This window comes from Lissotriton vulgaris, chromosome 1_1, assembly GCF_964263255.1.
Source record: "Lissotriton vulgaris chromosome 1_1, aLisVul1.2, whole genome shotgun sequence".
Taxonomy (NCBI): domain Eukaryota; kingdom Metazoa; phylum Chordata; class Amphibia; order Caudata; family Salamandridae; genus Lissotriton; species Lissotriton vulgaris.
Genome location: NC_141685.1, coordinates 541,299,905 through 541,320,625, shown reverse-complemented (window position 1 = coordinate 541,320,625; position 20,721 = coordinate 541,299,905). Strand labels below are relative to the sequence as shown.

Here is a 20,721-nt window from a genome sequence, read left to right as displayed (position 1 = left end):
TAGCCTCAGTATTAATTAAGGAGATGGGCCTGTACGAATCATGGCTATCTGGGGGCCTGCCAGGCTTCTGAAAGACGAAATTATTCTTTTTTTTTTTTTTTTTTTTCCCCTAAAAACAACCAGCTCCCCATTCAGAATTGGATCTCCGACCTTAATGCCCTCAACTGCTCCTTATCTTTGTCCTCCTCAGTCAAATCACTAGGGATCTCCCTTGACAACCTCCTTACACTCAAGGTACACATCAATAATTCTTCCAAAGGAGCTCTTTTCACTCTCCGCCACCTAAAGAAAATCAAGCCCTTCATCCCTATCGATGATTTCAAACTAGCAGTGCAATCCCTTGTTCTTTCTCGCATCGACTATGGCAATGCCATTCTCACCGGAATTCCCAAGTTCCACCTAGCACCTCTTAAATCTGTGCTTCACCTTGCAGCTAGGCTTACCTCAGACTGAAGCGATTCGACCACATCTCCCCTGCCCTTAAAACCCTTAAATGGCTCCCCATTGAAGGTAGATCCACTTACAAGCCAGCCTGCATTACACACAAAATTCTCCATCAAAACACACCGACCTACCTCGCTAACAAACTCACTAAAGCCGGTTGCTCCCATTCTTTGAGAAGTACTAAAACCTTACTTCTTATCCCCCCCACCTTCTAAAAAAGAAAACCACCCAGTCTCGATCCTTTTCCGGAACGCTCCTTGCATTTGGAATGCCCTTCAAACTGACCTTCACTGCAACCCTTCCTACTCTAGCTTCAAAAAAGAACTCCAACTACATCTCCTCAATAAATACTGGGGACCCTAATCCATATCTGTTCTCTTCCACTGGCCACATCTGTCCGACCCTAGATGCATCCGCCCTCCCTTTTTTTTTTTTTTTTTTTGGAGCCTTACTCGCCCTTCCTCCTCGTCACTTCCCCCTCCCTGTTTGCCACCTTCACTCCTCCTTGCGCCCCCCCTTCCCTTGTCCACCTCCAGCCCTCATCCCCTCCAAACCCCCATCACCTCTGCCCCTCCCGCTTTCTTTCAAGTTGTTGCCTTTTGATATTTTCGATTATTCATATCTTCCATATTTTTATGTGCTTATTTCCCATATGTATCATTTTGAAATCTATCAGGCGGAGACTTAGATGTTGTTTATATACATTGATGCTATGTATGTCCCCTGTCTTATTGACCTTCTTGTCTCTAAAATGTAAAGCGCTCTGATACCCCTGGGTCCAGCTAGCGCTATATAAAACCTCTAAAATAAATAAATGGTTTGGTAGGAACGTTGGTTGAGGGGGTGTTGTTAGTATTACGTTTGTGATAAATAATTTGGGGAGTAAATGATGCAACTGTCTATCTTCTGAGTCTTCTGTAACACAGGAAGGCGGTTTGGGCCGGTGTTTGTGGTTTGTGATCAGTGATTGTTCTGTTTGAGTTCGTATTCAATATACCACATATGTTGTTTAGTTTAGGTTGAATGCCACTAGTATTGCCTCAATGGAGCTCAGGAATTGTTGAGTTTAATGCATTTGGGTAAATGAGCAGGACATATTTTCGAGAGACCAGAAGAGCCATTAAGATGCTGGAAGCAAAGAGTTTTCTTCTAATTGGAAAATGTAAAGCAGAAGAAGTGTGGTTGAGGATGCTACTGGACAGCTGCTTGGAAAAAGAACAAATGGATGAGAAAAACTGACAACTATTACTTCAGATGGTGGTTATAGGATAAATTTATGAGGATGGGCAGGTGGAGGAAGGCGGAAGAGCGTAGTGATGAAGACTGATCGTTTTCAGTATATCAACTTGTGAGGTCGTTTATGAAAATGAACACGTTCAGCTGTTGATTCAAGTAGTGTTTTTGTGAGGAGAACTCATCTGGTGCTCTTCTTGGAGAGCCACCAAGTTAAGGATCACAATTGTTCACTTTGGGTTACATAAGTGATCTTAACATTGGGCAGGTAAGCACGATTGATTAGAAGGTGCCTGGGGTAAGCTGAATGGTTCATCAGAATCACTTGTTAGCACGGAACTGCATGTAGGTGTGACTTTATAATTGTTATTGGCAGCATTCTAATACCTAAAAATAATGACGGTGATGTGGGCTGTGATGCTAAAAGTGTAATTGTTCACCTTGCTGCTGATTGTTTTGCCTCTGTCGACATCAAGAGTGAGGTTTAGCTCTTGCAGTGTATCAATTTAATGGCACCCGTAGTTCTCATTCGTGCACTTAAAGTTCCAATTTACTCAGAAATCGGCCAGGGCATACCTTTAATGTGATTTATTAATTGGAATTCTGTTAATGAATTCATATGTAAACACTGTCCATATAAACGTTTGAGGAGAGCCAATGAAAATACTTTAATGTCTTACCTAAGATGTTTTTTTGTTCTGAATATTTGTTGTGACATGTTGGAGCACAAGTATCAAACCAGTAAGTTATTTTTGTCACTATCCTAAAGAGTGGCTCGCCGTCCATGTTATTTGCCACTTTCCTTGCAAACAATTGTGATTTGGAAATCCTAGTTTTTATTTTTAACCATCTTTCTAATTCTTAAAACTTCCAGCTTGACCAATGTCGTTGGCCCAACATCCTTCACTAGTTCAATGCAAAAACAAAAAATCCAAGGAAGCTTATGTTGCTTTGCGCTTGCGTGTCTTTGTATGGGAATGTCTGCTTGTTATTGATGCCCTCCATTTTCAATATAGTATCTACTTCGAAATAGCTTTCTCACTTCTAAACAAATTGTTTGATTGCGTTCAAGTAGAACATTTCTTTGTCTTCCAAAAAATCAGAAATTAATTGCATATATGGTTGATTTTTTTGTGTTGCTTTAATTGCAGGTGCAATAAATGCCTTTATTTTTGTTTTGTTACAGAGATTCTAAAGTGGGCGGTACTTCTGTGCTCCCAAAGCGATCACTGTTGCATCAAAATACCCTAGTGTCCTTCTCCAAGCTGTCTTTACGGCATGGCCATAAAAACAAAATGCAAGTGTGCAAATTTGAAGAAGGCCAAGATGTCCTAGCTAGATGGTCCGATGGATTATTTTATCTTGGAACTATCAAAAAGGTAACCAATTATTATTATGTTTGTGTGTTAACATGAACAGAGACGAGGGATTGGTGCAGCTATGTTATCCTCAAATTAAGTTATATTGTTGTTTAGGCAATTAAGGAACTTTAAGTTTGCCAAATGACTTTTGGCACAAAAAGATTCTATGGAAGATTTGGGACACCATGTGCTTAGTATGCAAAATACAAAAGTCTCTGTTAAGGGATTGCCTATAGGAAAAGAAATAGTTTGTGCTTTAGGAATAGAAAGTGAGGTAATAAATCAGTGCAATCATTATCTGATGGAGACTTCTAGCTGGAGATTCCGGACCTTTGAATTTCCCAGGCATCAGATTGGATCCGTAAACTTTTATGTGAGCAGTACTCCTGCTTACCATCAGGTGGGTCCGTTCGGTTCCGCGAGTCGTTGGTGCTGGATATGACATTGCAGTCACCTTTACAGGCGCCACCCAGGTGCGTGGTCGTCCGTTCTTTTCTTTTCTTTCCAGTTAGCACTGATCCGAGGAAGAGCTACCTCTGGTTTTGGCAGACTTTTTTTCGCCATTTTGTCCAAGAATTTTCTTATGTCGAAAATGGAATTTAGAAAGGTAGGGTTTAAGCCATGAGGAGTCTGCCATCGCGCCACGTTAGTTACCGACCTGCACCTTGTGTTCTTGTGGTGTCTCGAGCGTGACCACGACTTGAAGTCCTGCTCAGACTGCCGGGCCATAGCTCCGAAGGCTTTGAGGGAGCAGTCCCTAAAGCTACTTGCGGCCTGGCAGTTTGCACCATTGAGCGGGACTCCTAGCAGGCCTCTGTCCCGATCGAGGTAAAGAAGGTTTCTGGACTGCTTCAGGAGCCCCAAATCCTCTTCATAATCAGGCCGCCTTTACGTCTTTCTGCCCATATCACTTCTGCCCAGAGTTATCAAGAAAGTCAAGAATGATCAGGCCCAAGTCATTCTTGTGACTCCAGACTGCTCCCGGTGAGTTTGGTATCCCGAGCTTCTGAAAATGAGCATCAATCTTCCGATCAGGCTGCCCCTTCGGGACGATCAACTACCAGCAGCAGCATGGGAGGATCCTACACCTGAACCTGTCAACTCTCCTCCTTCTTGCGTGGAGATTGAAGGCTGGCAGTTGATAGCTTTTGACCCTCCTCCTGAAGCTTGCTAAGTTATCTTGGCGGCCCTCCACCAAAACGGTATATATGTGCCGTTGGCAAATATGTGTAAAAATATTGCACAGAAAAGTCTATTGACCCTCTTTCTGCCTCTCTTTCTGATAATCTACTATTCTTACCCTTGCCCAGCAGGACTCTGCTGTGGGCGCTCTCAACGGTTATCTCTCTGGTTTGTGCTCTACTCTGTGCCTGTCTGATCTACCCTCAATGTTTAAGTCCCCTATTGTTTTTTTTTTTTGTTTTTTTTGGAAACCTTTATTGTGCATCAAATCAGAACAAATACGGGCCTACAACCGTCCGGCCGGCCACGGAAGCAGTAAAGCACCAATGCAACGTTACAGCGACACAGTAATATCTCTCATTAAAGCAAGCAGTAAAAAGGGTTACACTGTAGTAATCGTATTACCATGCCTCAGAATCCGTGAAGGTTAATTTTAAAAGTTTCCATCGCTACCATTAAAAGCAGGTCATATTACTCCGTACTAATACAATTAAGGGAAAAGAAACAAGGTCCGTGTAGGTGGGACTACCTATAGACACCTTTATCAATCAGCACAGTTTGCAACTTGCAGGTCCCAACCAGAGGATGGCCACAGAATATACACACCCCTAAAGAGGACGCGACTTCTCAACTAATGCCACGCTACCACCCATCCCCCAATATGCCTAACACGGGCCAAGAGAGAAGAGAAAAAGCATATAATAGCAAAAAAGGCACCATAGAAAAAAAAACCATGAACTAAAAATACCCCCCCACCCTACACACATGCAGAGGCTACGGCCTACCCCCCCCCCCCTAGCAGAGTGCTTGTCTCCCCATAACCCGAAATATAGCGAGAAAGAGAAAATTGAGAGGGAGAAAAAGACAGAGAGAAAGGAAGAAAGAAGAAAGAGCACAGTTCACCTAGATAAGAGGTCCGTCAGGACAAAGAAAGAAAGGAACATAAATCACAAAAGCCCGGGGGAGGGCCATAAGAACTTGTCCAAAACTGTCGAATTACATCATTCCGGCCACCCTCGCCCCGACTCCACCACCAATACAGTACCAACATACGAGATCCGCCAACAGTCCATCAGTGTCCCAGCAGTACCAGGAAGACAGTTCCGAAGGGAGAGAGGATACCCTCAACCTTGCCCCGTACGATAGGATGCAACGACGCAGTCCAACTGGATCGAAGACGACCCAGGTGAAAGCAGGAGATGAAGGGGCCCTGTCAGGATAGAAGAATGGTCCCAAACGAACATCCAGCCCGTTGCCGAGAAAACGGTAATGTCACACGAAGCGTTGCAAGGTGCGGGGTCACCCCGTACAGTCAGTCCCAACAGTCGCCACTTGTCCAGGGAAGGGAATCGCATTTCGCTAGCCGCCATTGAGAGATCTTCAGAAAATGGCGCCCGATACCATCTCACCATCCGGAAAACAGTTGCAAACATTTCAGGGCTACCTCGGGGTGCTTCCTCCAGCACGCTAGCAGGATCAGAGTTCCGCGCCGTCGCCATGTCAGCAGAGACTGGGGCAGAGGGGCCACAAGGATGTTTCTCCGGGTGTGGCGTAGCGGCCAGATGCTGCGAATCTTCACGTACAGGCAGGGGGGCCGCGGACAATATCGCGTCCATCCGACCCCCCAGTTCCCCAGCGACGGTGCGTAGGTCAGCCCTCAAGGCGGACAGGGCGCTCAGGATATCGCAGAGCCGCAATGGCACCGAGGGTAGAAAGGGCGCAGCATCGTCCTCCAGACGGTGCAAGTGTGTGCATTGTCGCGCCATCGGTCGGTAACTCTCCTTGCCAGCAGTACCAAGTAGCTTCAGCTGGTCCATGGTGAAGGGAGCCCGGACTGGGGGGGCGCAGGGCAATAGTTGTATTCACCCTGCAGCAAAGCTGAAACAGAGCCAGACCCGGGTGTTTACCTCTGGGGAATGAAATCAGGCTGCAAGATGGCGCTCGTCCCAGCCCTGCAGCGATACAAAGTAGCGGCGGAAGCAATGCCGGTCTCAAAGAACGCTACAATGTTACTCCTGGGGCGTCCGTGCGCAGGCCGGAGAAAGCGGCAAGCAGGGCTCCTGAATCTCGAAGTTACTGCGAGACACGGCCGCCAGCCCCGTCCCGCAGCCCACGGCGATCTTCGTTGCACTCGGGCCAGGCGCACCTCAAGAACAAAGACCCCGAGCCTGCCTCGCCGAGTCCGGGGGAGGTGAGGGCATTGCAGCGCTTCTACTGCCGGGATCCGACCTCAAGACACAGCGGTAGGATCAGGCTGCCCTCCCGGTTCCGCCAGCGCCGAGCATTCCAGGAATTGCGTGTAAGATGTCGCGGAAACCGGGAGAGCAGTTCAAAGGCAAGCGGAGCCGAGGAGCCAGGCGGCCATCATGGTCGCTGGCCAGGCTCCTCCCCCAAGTCCCCTATTGTTGAGTGGTTTCTGAAAGGGCTTATTCATCTGTTTCCCCCTCCATCACGCATCAGTGTGATCTGAACCTTGTTCTCACATATCTCAAGTGTGCTCCTTTTGAGCTGCTCCACTCCCTACCAGCTGTATAGTACCAAGACGGGTTTTCTAGTGACAATACAATCTGCCAGGAGGCTGAGTGAGCTGCAGGCTTTATCATTCAAGCCTCCCTAGCTAATGGTATTCCCGGACACGGTCGTGCTTCGCACCCGGGTCTCTTTTCTACCTAAAGTGGTGTCCCATTCCATTTAGGACAATCTGTTACCCTGCTCGCCTTTTATTCTCCACCACATCTGTCTAACAAGGAGGAAGGACACCACTGTCGGATCTAAAGAGCGTTGTTGTTCTACCTTGACCGTGCAAAAGAGTCAGGCAGTTCATTTTGCGTTGGGTTGTTCCCTGTATCCAGATTTGCTATGCCCTGGCTAAAAAGCAGCCACCTGAGGTCTTATGGGCCCATTCATCCAAGGTAAAAGCTGCAACCACGGCGTTAGCTCGTGGTATTCCAGTCCTAGTCATCTGCCAGGCAGCAGTGTTGACGTCCCTGCACATGTTTGCCAAGCACTACTGCCTGGACAGTGAGGTCTGCAGGGACATGCACTTTTCCCTTTTGGCCCTGTAGGCCTTCTTAGATAAGTCAATTTGTCTGCAGCCCCCCGCATGGATGCTGTGGCTTGAGTATCTATTCAAAGATAAGGAATGTGCAACTAGAAGTTTCTATCAGTTGAACAGGTAACTTACCTTTGGTAATGCATTATCTGGTAGAGACAATCTCTAGCTGCAGATTACTCGCAGACCCACACATGCCTCCCTGCTCTGCGGGCACATTTCTAGGGCTAGGGTTGTTCACCTTTCAGGGCTCTAGTTTGGATACACTAGTGAGCTTACTTCATGGCGCTGCGCATCTGGTGTGATAATTTGTGAAGGGTAACTGACGTCCGCTCGCCTGGGTGGCACCTATATAGGTGACCGTGACATCGTGTCCAGCCGCAACGACGCTGGGCGGAACCACCTGACTGCCCACATGGGTACTGCTCGCGCAAACATTTACAGATCCAGTCTGACGCCTGGGAAATTCTAAGGTTGGGAATCTGTAGCTCGATATTGTCTTTATCAGATAATGCATTGCCCAAGGTAAGTAACTTGTTTGTCATGGTACAATGGAAGATTGCGCAATGTCTGTGTTTTCGGAGCTCACAGCAGACTGCATGCTGAGGTCTTTTTCCCTGGATACCTTTATATGATGAATTTTCCGTGAAGGAAATGAGCTTTCCGCTATTACTTTTAGAATTGTGTTGCCTTTCAGTGGGGTGAGTGAAGAGTAAGTGTAGGTGGAAATTAAAACCATCGAGGTGAAAGCTTTAAAGTTGTACTTGTGTTTCTTGTCGTCTAGAAAGTTTGCATTGGTCCAGTAGTAGACGTGTTCCAACAACTGGTTTGGACCTATCGCCTCAATGTAGATCCTAAAGCCAGCTGCTGACATCTTGCATTTCCTGTTAAAATGGTAACCACCTTTTGTGCGGTTTTGCTAAATGCATCTGTCTGCCTTTTTGCTTCATTGGGATTATTTAGTTGTTCTTAGTTGCCTTTTGTACGGGAACGGCTTACATTATCTCTAGCGGTTACATATTTTCAATACTTGATCTAGTGGTATAAGCTTCCTTTGTTAGCTCAATATCTTCCAGTTTTTTCCTAGGATTATCTGATTTTTCCAGGATTAGTAGTTTTGTTTCTTTGTGATCATTGTAGGTGGGGCTGAGTCTTGCAGTCTCTTTTTGTGATCGTTTGTACTATTCCCACATAGTTTATAACTCCCCACACTGTCACACACACATCCACTCGCACACACACATCCACTCGCACACACACATCCACTCGCGCACACACACATCCACTCGCACACACACACATCCACTCGCACACACACACCCACTTGCGCACCTATTTACACTCCCACTTGCGCACCTACTTACACACCCACTTGCGCACCTACTGAACAGACACCCCTGCTCACACGGCTGCTCGCACACCTGCTCACACGGCTGCTCGCACACCTGCTCACACGGCTGCTCGCACACCTGCTCACACGGCTGCTCGCACACCTGCTCACACGGCTGCTCGCACACCTGCTCACACGGCTGCTCGCACCCCTGCTCACACGGCTGCTCGGACCCCTGCTCACACGGCTGCTCGGACCCCTGCTCACACGGCTGCTCGGACCCCTGCTCACACGGCTGCTCGCACCCCTGCTCGCACCCCTGCTCGCACGGCTGCTCGCACACCTGCTCGCACGGCTGCTCGCACACCTACTCGCACGGCTGCTCGCACACCTGCTCGCACACCTGCTCGCACACCTGCTCGCACGGCTGCTCGCACACCTGCTCGCACGGCTGCTCGCACACCTGCTCGCACACCTGCTCGCACGGCTGCTTGCACACCTGCTCGCACGGCTGCTTGCACACCTGCTCGCACGGCTGCTCGCACGGCTACTCGCGCACGGCTGCTCGCACGGCTACTCGCGCACGGCTGCTCGCACGGCTACTTGCGCACGGCTGCTCGCACGGCTACTCGCATACAAAAACAAAGGTTACAGGGGCGTTCTAATTGGGGAAATAGAATTTAAAAAAAACCTAAGAAATTCAAAGAAAAGGCAAAGGTTACAGGTATTGTTATAGTTGGGTTCAAATTTTACACGCAAAAAGCCTTAGAAATTCAACCGTTCTAATTACCTGAGCTAACTGTAATTTGCACTCCCCCTTCAATCCACTGCTTATGACTTCACATATTACATCACTCATGACATGGTCGGAGACATCACTCATGACGTCATCCAGCAAAGTAAACTTCAATATACTTCATACAATACCATTTAATTTTGCTTTAAATAAGAAAAGGAGACCTTTGAGAGGTGTCCATAGAGAGCTCATTGTAACCTTAACTACTACACTCACTTATCACCCAAGAAAGAATCCTCAGCGGATAATCCTGTCTCTTCTAAACCACTACTCCAAACACTATTGATCACAGTAAAACTTCTAATCCTGTGTGATTCCCAACATTTTTCAAACCACAGCTCTCTTGCCCTATTGGCCATTGGCTGTGGATCCCGATTAGGTTACCTTTTTTGGTGGTTGGTGGGGGATGTAAGCCAAGCCTCAGTAGCCCTTCCATATTCTCCTCGAAAATAATTGGGATGAAGCCAATGAAGATATTTTAATCACAGTTGTAATACAATTAAAATCCAACAGTTGTTTACAAAGAATAACTTTAATTGTTTAAGTAAGAAACAATACTCGTCAGAACTGGGATCTGCATTTAGATTTTTTTAAACCGTTTTTGTTCCTTATTTCTGTCATTCAGTTTGATTACAATTAATCAGTCGGAGAATGACTGCTTGCAGTCTGAGTTATCATATAGGTGTTGCAAATGCTTTATTAGGTTGATAACAGGTAGGTTCTTTTTCTTTGACCTGATGACATTGGGTGAACGTTTGCTGGAGATGATTGGTTTCTGTTTGACCTAAAATATGGCTGATAAGCAAATTCACCAGTTTATATGTTCCATGTTTCTCAGGGCTGATGGAAGGGCTGGTCTGATATTGTAATTGTAAATGTATTTATTTTGTGCTTTCGACCCGTGTAGAGGCATTGAAGCACTTTTTTTGGCGAGTAGCAAGCTTCTCTAGAATCCAAGATTAGTATTTAAAAATTTGTACAATTTCTTTTCTTGTGCATTAGTTGTTAGGTTTGTGCTCTCGAGTTCATGTGTGATTTGGTTGAGTTTGGAGTAGGGATAAAATGATCGGAATGGATTTGAAAAGGAGAAGGGGGAAATAGTAACTTTGTTTTGTAAATAGTGGTCTGTGTGCTCGATAGTTGGGTAGGATGGTTGAAGGAGGGGATAAAGTTTTCGAAGGATGTTCGGGACTTCATAGTATTCAGAATTATTTGGAATGAGACAGAAGGAGGAGGGATTGGAAGGACAAAAGTGATTTTTTTAAAATAGTAAAATATAAATAATTTATGCATGCATTTATATACTATTGTGTCAAAAATTAACATAAATGTCGAGAGGAGTTATCGCCCGTCCATTGGATAAGGTTTTCTTATGGTCAGGACTGCTGTCCTGCTCTTGTAGGTGGCGAACGCTTGTTTAGTAAGAAAGGGAGATGGTATAGTACTCGGTACTCCAAGCAGAGCGTGCACAGCAAATTCCTCTGGCTTACCACATTCCCTAAGGTGAGAGAGCAGAAAAGCAATACTGGCCAGTTAGGGGTTAGCGTTGTCTGACATTTGTAAATGCTATCAATTTGACTGAAAGGAGTGCAAACAATGACCTTCAGAGGTTGCTGCACCCAAATGGTGATATAAAGAGCAGAGTTCACCCAATATCGGCATTTGCACTAGGCAAGTACCTAATCGGGGACAAAGGCACCCAACCCCAGAATAATTAAGTTGACATAAAAAAGATGATCCTATCCTATAAAGGTGAGTGATTTAACCATGTAATTTCCAAGAGGTGTGAATGAAACATACAGGGAAATCCCTGTAGGTGTAGGCAGCACTAAGGGGAATTGTCACTTGTGCAAAGACTCTGAATAGGCAGTGTTCCAGGGCATGCTCCGGTTCACGGCAGTGAGGAGCAGGTGAGCATAAATTAAAATCTCTCTTTTTCCAGAGGTGCCCAATGGTTGGACCCGTACATCTTCAGGGCGGGCTGTAAGTGGGTCAATATGGCAGAGTTACCACAGGAATGCTCAGTGTAGGTAACACACGGAAATGTGATAAGAGTATCATTCCTGGTGTAAGAGTACACCTTGATTCACAAGAGTATCATTCCTGGCGTAAGAGTACACCTTGATTCACAAGAGTATCATTCCTGGTGTAAGAGTACACCTTGATTCACAAGAGTATCATTCCTGGTGTAAGAGTACACCTTGATTCACATGTGGCCAGGTAGGCAGGAGGCACCCATTAGACCTGCAGCTTTTTTTCAAGTAAGCCCCAGCCAGACCACTGCATCTTATTCTTGCTGGAAGGCCCAACACACCACACTACAAAGTTGCACCCACCCAGGATGACCGCTGAGGCAGTATGTGGCCAGAGGGTAAGGGCAGGGCCTGGAGGCAGGGTTTCCATCGGCAGACATGCATCAAGGACAGGCAGGAGTGAGTAAAACAGTACACTTTACTATCTAGGTGTTGGAACGTTTCTAAGGCATCTGCCTGGGTGCAAGAGCCTTGTCAAGTCAAAGGCGTGTGGTGCACAATGGGGAACGTATTTATATAATATGTATTTATTGATCTATGTATTATCCTTATGAACTGATGAATCTATGGACTACGTTATTAATCACTTTGAATAAAATGTGTGCAAAGAAAATATGAAAAAGAAAATAAAGATTTTGTACATTTTATACTTTGAGTTTAATCTACCTTGTGGCCTGTTCGTCGCCTACTGGTGAGCTCAATGTTTTGCATTTAAATCAGATTTAAATCAGTGGACTCTTTGTGGGTCATTTTTAGGTCTCGCCTGGACATCGCATCCGAAGGATGCGTCCAGGCTGGAGACTTATAGTCGTCTGACACGGGGGAATGAGGGACACAAAACTGTGACGAGCGGCTGGATTGAGCTGCGTGCACGCGCGTCAACATTCACGCATGCGCACATCACAGCCACACGCATACACAGCACTCACGCATGCGCACATACACACGCATACACAGGCACACCCCCGTCACCTACACGCATACACAGAGACCCCTCCACACACACCAGCCCCTCTCCTCTCGGCTCCACACACACGCACACGCATTTACACTTACACAGACACGCAGGCACCCAGACAGGCAACCCCCCCCCCGTCACACACACGCATACACACAGACTCCAGGACACATACACATACACACACACATGCACGCTCACACACATACACAGTCCGCCGCCGCGCGCGCGCACACAGATGCCCCCCCCCCCCCCCCCCCCCCAACAAGGCGAAGCCCCACTCACCGGCATCCTCAGTGCAGCGGCTCCCACCGGCAGCAAGACTCTTCTTCCCTTCTTCGGCACCGGGGCGCAGGGTAGGCTCCTGCCTGCTCCGGTGCGCCAAACAATCGCGGCTCTTCCGTGGGAGGCGGGGTAGGCTCCCGCCCTCCTACTTCCGGTTGTCCCGCCCGGCCTGCCTGACTTCCTGTTCGCAGGCCGGCGGAAAACGAAAGCGGGAGTCCGCCGTAATTGCTTACCTTAGGGCAAAGGAGCGTGTGTGCGCGGCGGTTTCCTTTGCCGCGCGCGTTGATTGGTGAATGCGCAGTGAGTATTTTTTATAAAACTGTAAAATACTTGAATCAAATGCGCATCACGACGTCTGCGCATGTCCGTGACTTGGTATGATACAAGGAGGCAGGAGAGGAGAGTGTGCGAGCGGCCGGTTTCCTTTGCCGTGCATGTTGTTTTGCCAAGCGTGTTGTTCGTTGAGGGTGGAATGCGCAGTGAGTTTTTTATGAGAAAATTATTAGGTACAATTGCACGGACTTGATTCCTGGAGTACACCCTGTCCACGCACAGAGGACTCCTGAGCCGTGGATGGATCTGGTTTCCCAGGCGACCGATGGCCGGGTTGTGTGCCTGGCCCTCTCCATCAAGTCTTCGTCTGATCTGTTTTGATAAGGACGGGTCGGGTGGGTTCGTTGTTATGGGTGATTGATTTTTTTTTTTGTAAGTACATTCCTCCAAGATACAGTGAAGCGTTTAGTACTTTGGTATTGCGGGTACATTTTGTCTCTTACCTCGTAGCTTCTAATCTACGGCCTTGTGCTGTTGCAGGAACATATCATTTTGCCATTTTGTTCAGACATTGACCAAGCTTAGCTCCTCTGACATAAACCAGTGCACGCAGAAGAGGTACCCGTTTTATGCCACAAAAGGAACAGTAATGATGAGTGCAGAGTGAGTGCAGAGTGACAGTGAGTGCAGAGTGCATGCAGTGAGTGCAGAGTGACAGTGAGTGCAGAGTGCATGCAGAGTGACAGTGCATGCAGAGTGACAGTGAGTGCAGAGTGACAGTGAGTGCAGAGTGACAGTGAGTGCAGAGTGACAGTGAGTGCAGAGTGAGTGCAGAGTGACAGTGAGTGCAGAGTGCATGCAGTGAGTGCAGAGTGACAGTGAGTGCAGAGTGCATGCAGAGTGACAGTGAGTGCGGAGTGACAGTGAGTGCGGAGTGACAGTGAGTGCGGAGTGACAGTGAGTGCAGAGTGACAGTGAGTGCAGAGTGACAGTGAGTGCAGAGTGACAGTGAGTGCAGAGTGACAGTGAGTGCAGAGTGCGTGCAGAGTGACAGTGAGTGCGGAGTGACAGTGAGTGCAGAGTGACAGTGAGTGCGAAGTGACAGTGAGTGCGAAGTGACAGTGAGTGCAGAGTGACAGTGAGTGCAGAGTGACAGTGAGTGCAGAGTGACAGTGAGTGCAGAGTGACAGTGAGTGCGGAGTGACAGTGAGTGCGGAGTGACAGTGAGTGCGGAGTGACAGTGAGTGCGGAGTGACAGTGAGTGCGCAGAGTGACAGTGAGTGCAGAGTGACAGTGAGTGCAGAGTGACAGTGAGTGCAGAGTGACAGTGAGTGCAGAGTGACAGTGAGTGCAGAGTGACAGTGAGTGCAGAGTGACAGTGAGTGCAGAGTGACAGTGAGTGCAGAGTGACAGTGAGTGCAGAGTGCGTGCAGAGTGACAGTGAGTGCAGAGTGACAGTGAGTGCAGAGTGACAGTGAGTGCAGAGTGACAGTGAGTGCAGAGTGACAGTGAGTGCAGAGTGAGTGCAGAGTGACAGTGAGTGCAGAGTGAGTGCAGAGTGACAGTGAGTGCAGAGTGAGTGCAGAGTGACAGTGAGTGCAGAGTGACAGTGAGTGCAGAGTGACAGTGAGTGCAGAGTGACAGTGAGTGCAGAGTGACAGTGAGTGCAGAGTGCGTGTGCGTGCAGAGTGACAGTGCGTGCAGAGTGACAGTGAGTGCAGAGTGCGTGCAGAGTGACAGTGAGTGCAGAGTGCGTGCAGAGTGACAGTGCGTGCAGAGTGACAGTGCGTGCAGAGTGACAGTGCGTGCAGAGTGACAGTGCGTGCAGAGTGACAGTGCGTGCAGAGTGACAGTGCGTGCAGAGTGACAGTGCGTGCAGAGTGACAGTGCGTGCAGAGTGACAGTGCGTGCAGAGTGACAGTGCGTGCAGAGTGACAGTGCGTGCAGAGTGACAGTGCGTGCAGAGTGACAGTGAGTGCAGAGTGACAGTGAGTGCAGAGTGACAGTGAGTGCAGAGTGACAGTGAGTGCAGAGTGACAGTGAGTGCAGAGTGACAGTGAGTGCAGAGTGACAGTGAGTGCAGAGTGACAGTGAGTGCAGAGTGACAGTGAGTGCAGAGTGACAGTGAGTGCAGAGTGACAGTGAGTGCAGAGTGACAGTGAGTGCAGAGTGACAGTGAGTGCAGAGTGACAGTGAGTGCAGAGTGCGTGCAGAGTGACAGTGAGTGCAGAGTGCGTGCAGAGTGACAGTGAGTGCAGAGTGACAGTGAGTGCAGAGTGAGTGCAGAGTGACAGTGAGTGCAGAGTGAGTGCAGAGTGACAGTGAGTGCAGAGTGAGTGCAGAGTGACAGTGAGTGCAGAGTGAGTGCAGAGTGACAGTGAGTGCAGAGTGTGCAGAGTGACAGTGAGTGCAGAGTGACAGTGAGTGCAGAGTGACAGTGAGTGCAGAGTGCGTGCAGAGTGACAGTGCGTGCAGAGTGACAGTGCGTGCAGAGTGACAGTGCGTGCAGAGTGACAGTGCGTGCAGAGTGACAGTGAGTGCAGAGTGCGTGCAGAGTGACAGTGCGTGCAGAGTGACAGTGCGTGCAGAGTGCGTGCAGAGTGACAGTGCGTGCAGAGTGACAGTGCGTGCAGAGTGACAGTGAGTGCAGAGTGACAGTGAGTGCAGAGTGACAGTGAGTGCAGAGTGACAGTGAGTGCAGAGTGACAGTGAGTGCAGAGTGACAGTGAGTGCAGAGTGAGTGCAGAGTGACAGTGAGTGCAGAGTGACAGTGAGTGCAGAGTGAGTGCAGAGTGACAGTGAGTGCAGAGTGCGTGCAGAGTGACAGTGCGTGCAGAGTGACAGTGCGTGCAGAGTGACAGTGCGTGCAGAGTGACAGTGCGTGCAGAGTGACAGTGCGTGCAGAGTGACAGTGCGTGCAGAGTGACAGTGCGTGCAGAGTGACAGTGCGTGCAGAGTGACAGTGCGTGCAGAGTGACAGTGCGTGCAGAGTGACAGTGCGTGCAGAGTGACAGTGCGTGCAGAGTGACAGTGCGTGCAGAGTGACAGTGCGTGCAGAGTGACAGTGCGTGCAGAGTGACAGTGAGTGCAGAGTGACAGTGAGTGCAGAGTGACAGTGAGTGCAGAGTGACAGTGAGTGCAGAGTGAGTGCAGAGTGACAGTGAGTGCAGAGTGACAGTGCGTGCAGAGTGACAGTGCGTGCAGAGTGACAGTGCGTGCAGAGTGACAGTGCGTGCAGAGTGACAGTGCGTGCAGAGTGACAGTGCGTGCAGAGTGACAGTGCGTGCAGAGTGACAGTGAGTGCAGAGTGACAGTGAGTGCAGAGTGACAGTGAGTGCAGAGTGACAGTGAGTGCAGAGTGAGTGCAGAGTGACAGTGAGTGCAGAGTGCGTGCAGAGTGACAGTGCGTGCAGAGTGACAGTGCGTGCAGAGTGACAGTGCGTGCAGAGTGACAGTGCGTGCAGAGTGACAGTGCGTGCAGAGTGACAGTGCGTGCAGAGTGACAGTGCGTGCAGAGTGACAGTGCGTGCAGAGTGACAGTGCGTGCAGAGTGACAGTGCGTGCAGAGTGACAGTGCGTGCAGAGTGACAGTGCGTGCAGAGTGACAGTGCGTGCAGAGTGACAGTGCGTGCAGAGTGACAGTGCGTGCAGAGTGACAGTGCGTGCAGAGTGACAGTGCGTGCAGAGTGACAGTGCGTGCAGAGTGACCGTGCGTGCAGAGTGACAGTGCGTGCAGAGTGACAGTGAGTGCAGAGTGACAGTGAGTACAGTCACTCAGCACCACCACATTATCAGTCAGAACCACCACAGCATCACTCAGAACCACCACAGCACCACTCAGCACCACCACAGCATCACTCAGCACCACCACAGCATCACTCAGCATCACTCAGCACCACCACAGCACCACCATAGCACCACTCAGCACCACCACTGCATCACTCAGCATCACCACTGCATCACTCAGCATCACCACTGCATCACTCAGCATCACCACAGCCCCATTCAGCACCACCACAGCATCACTCAGCACCACCACAGCACAAATATGTTCTCTCAATGTTTCAAGCTTTATTACAAATGTCACAAAAAGATGTTAATATTTCACTTCTGTTCTTGGATTTTGTTACAATAAAATACACTGAACATAATCTTCACAAAAGTTATTTACAAAAGTTTAAGCTATTGCCATTATAAATTACAATCACTTTTATTAAGTATTAAAAAAAATTAAAAGCCATTGTTATTTGTAATATCAATACATCTAAGTCACGTAAATACAAATGTTGCATTACAAATGCTATAGGTGTCACATTTGCGAAAGTTATAACTATTGGCATTGTAAATGACAAAGCTATTAATTTAGCTATTTTCAAAACCAACACATAAATGAACGTTTGGTGAATTTCCATTAAAATATTTGACTTTTTTACTAAGATATTATTATACTGTTTTATGCAAACAAAATTTAGATACTGCATAAATAACTTTAATAAAACATATTTTATATGAAGCTTTTTATGTAAAAAAAATATAGCATAAAGCAAAAAACAATTGCCATTTACAATGCTAATAGCTCAAACTTAAATAATGCGAGACCTATTGCATTGCAAATGCTTGTTTCTATATGGTTTGGGTGGACTCGTTACTATGTAGTAGCACAATGGGGAACGTGCCAAATAGTGCGGGGTGTCTCTTCCTCCAGGGTAGGGGCATATATCGAACTGCTGGCCATGCTCTGGTGTGTGTAAATAAAGCACGTCTGTGGTATTTTCTATCTCCCTCAGCTGTGGGGTTTGGGATTTCCACAGTTTGAGGCCTCGCTCCCCAGCTTACTCCCTGTGTTATCATAGACTACTGTCCTTGATTGTCTTTCCTCACATAACTATGAGTAGTTGCATCAAATCCAAGGAACCAGCAGTGCTGTTTTTTTTCAAGCATAGGTTTACAAATTTTTTAGTTGGTAAGGTCTCCTGTTCACTAAGACTACTTCACCAGCAGACGAGTCTCGCCCAGTGCTGATGTGGAGTGAGAAGTGATTTACATGGTAAAGCAGCAACTACTCAGTAGAGTGGCGTTTCAGCGCCGCTAGTAAAAGAACACTAGTTGCATTGTTGTTGCCGATCCAGCTGCAAACTACTGAGCCTGATTTAGAATTTAAGGTAATTGAAAAAGTTCTGATTCCTTGAACAAGCGGCAAATTCTATAGTAGAATCCACTGGCGCAATGCCATCCTACAAACTGTGTGGGAGAGGTAATTTTGCTAGCGGGCTTTTTTCCGGACTTAGCACTACTACTGTTGAATACCATTAAAAGACTGTCGACAACTCTTTACCTTCAACCCAGAAAAATGCAATGTGCAAAGCACATCTGCTCGTGGCTCTCCTGGCTCGTTTTGATGGCACACCAGGGTACCGTGGCATACAGATTGGGAACTGCTGATCTAACCATATAGGCTACTCTATCGCAAACAAAAGCAGCACAGTTTGTCAACCTGGAGAGAGGTTTTAGTGCAGATGTCCGTATTACGCAAACCACTACAACATACAACCAGTAGAGAAGTCTTAGCGGATAGGCTGCTGTGTCACAAACCACTAGTAAAATTATTCTTCATCCTGGAGGAAGGTGTCTGCAGAGAAGTCATTCTGTTGCAAACCACTACTACACTGAGACATCACACTGGAGAGCGGTCTTGGCGAACAGATGAATTTTTTTCAAACTACTACTACACTCATTTATCACAAAGGAGAGTGGTCTAAGCAAAGTGGTCAGTATGTCGTAAAATACAACTAACCTTAGCCATGACTGTGGAGTCGAGTCTCGAACAGCTTAAACTGTTTCAAAGCACTACTATACACATACATCAGCAGGGGACATGTGTCCGCGTAGAAGCTAGTTCACTCATAAATATTGCATCGCTTTAAAAATTATACTTGTCACTATTAACTTGTCAATTGTTTTTAAAGTTGCCTTTCACTCACCTTAGTCGCCTTCTCCCTTCTGCCAGGAGCCGATTTGGGGCTCGGACTGGCTGCGGGAGTGTTCCTCGGGCGCAGTTGAACGGGCGCCATATTGAGTGGAGACGGGCTAGTGTGCCTGAGGTACTCCCTCTGCTCTATAAAATGAACCTCCCCTCCCGCCCTCGCAGCGGGTGTGCCCCTCCGTACCCGCCCGGACCTAGGGCCAGAATCTATGCCCGTTTTAGCTAGTGGTCGTAATAGCTACACACGGAGGTCTCTCCATTCTCTTAGAGAAATAAAGAACTTGAATTGTCAATTCGTGCATAAGCCGGAAGACCTGTATACCCAATGTAATCTCTGCAGGCCAACTCTGCAGGGAAACTAATATGAAACTCCTGCGACCACCTATTTGCGCATGGCTCTCCTGAATTGTAGGTCCCTCCCCAAACACTCTCTTGAGATCAATTTTATGTTGCAGGACCTCAATTTAGACATCCTGTTCCTCACGGAAACGTGGTTAACATCTAATTCAGAAGCTGATATTGTTCGTGCGCTCCCCCTGGGGTTCTTGATCTATTCTCAGAACAGGCCTACTGGTATAGGGGGCGGTGTGGCCATACTATATAGAGATCAATTTGTTTGTGGGGATAAGGATAGCGGCATTCCTGATTGCGAAAGCTGCCACTTCTCCATACTAGTATCCCCTACCATTTCCTTTGCGGGCCTGCTCGTGTATCGCCCCCCGGGTTGCTCTAGCCATTTTGTGAGTTCTCTTGTAGAAACAGTGACTGTTGTGGCCTCCTCCGCTCCCAACTTTACTATACTGGGAGACCTTAACCTGCACTTTGACGATCCCCATGATAAAGTAGCGGCGGATCTCCAGCTCGATCTTAGATCATACGAGCTGGGATTAGTTAATAAGGGTGCCACTCACAATAAAGGCCATCTTCTTGACCCATTTTTTTTCTAACATCTTGTCTTTCGAACCCAGTCCTCCCCTTCCTCTCCCTTGGTCCGATCATTTTGTGGTCCCTTTCACTTGGGAAGTTGGGACCGAAATGTTGCAAACCCCCAGTGTTCGTACTTTAGAGAGGGCCTGGTCTAAGCTATCTATATATAACTAGACACAGAAACTTGAACAATCTATCCCTCCATACGATCCGGATCCCTTGGCAGCTGATAAAAATTTCAAGAATTGGCTGGTTAGCTCTCTTGACCTAGTTTTGCCTAAGAAAAGAATGGAGAAAAAGAAGGGGAGAGTACACTCTGCTTCCTGGTATACGCCTGAGCTCAGAATCTTAAGGAAAGATTGCAAAAAGCTCGAGCGCATCTGGAGGAAAGACTTGGGACAGGCTCAACAAAGAAGCATATCGGGCAGCTACTCAAGCGTATAAAGTTGCTCTTCGAAATGCCAAAACAGTATTCTTTGAAGAAAGGATTAGGAGCTCCTCTAATTCCACCAGAGAAACCTTTCAGATTGTTAAATACTTACTGAAGGTGCCTGATCCTCCCCTGGCTCCAGATATTTCAGGAGATAAATGCAATGAGTTGGCGAATTACTTTGATTCTAAAATTCAAAACATTTTAAGTACTCTGCCACAACTTGACTGCGTAGCAGATGTCTGTAGACTGTCTTTGGCTCTTGGCCCTCAGCCTGATGCGTTCGACCCAGTATCAGTGGAATAATTCCTTAAAGTTTTGGCCGCCATGAAAAGTGGCTCTCCCAATGACCCTGTCCCTATGCGGATCCTTGAACAGATTGCTACCATCATTGCTACCCCGGCAACTGAGCTAATTAATGCCTTTCTCAAGGC

General features: G+C 47.6%; 1 protein-coding gene across 2 annotated transcripts in view; it reads left to right on the top strand.

Moving 5' to 3' along the window:
* The window catches only part of MTF2 (metal response element binding transcription factor 2), a 471,832-nt gene that overhangs the window by 71,117 nt on the left and 379,994 nt on the right, over positions 1-20,721 (top strand). For both annotated transcript variants that reach the window (XM_086953923.1, XM_086953924.1), the window contains exon 4: positions 2,864-3,056. In XM_086953923.1, the coding sequence (XP_086810049.1) occupies positions 2,973-3,056 (84 nt within the window). In that variant the 5' untranslated portion in view covers positions 2,864-2,972. The remainder of the gene's footprint in view (positions 1-2,863; positions 3,057-20,721) is intronic.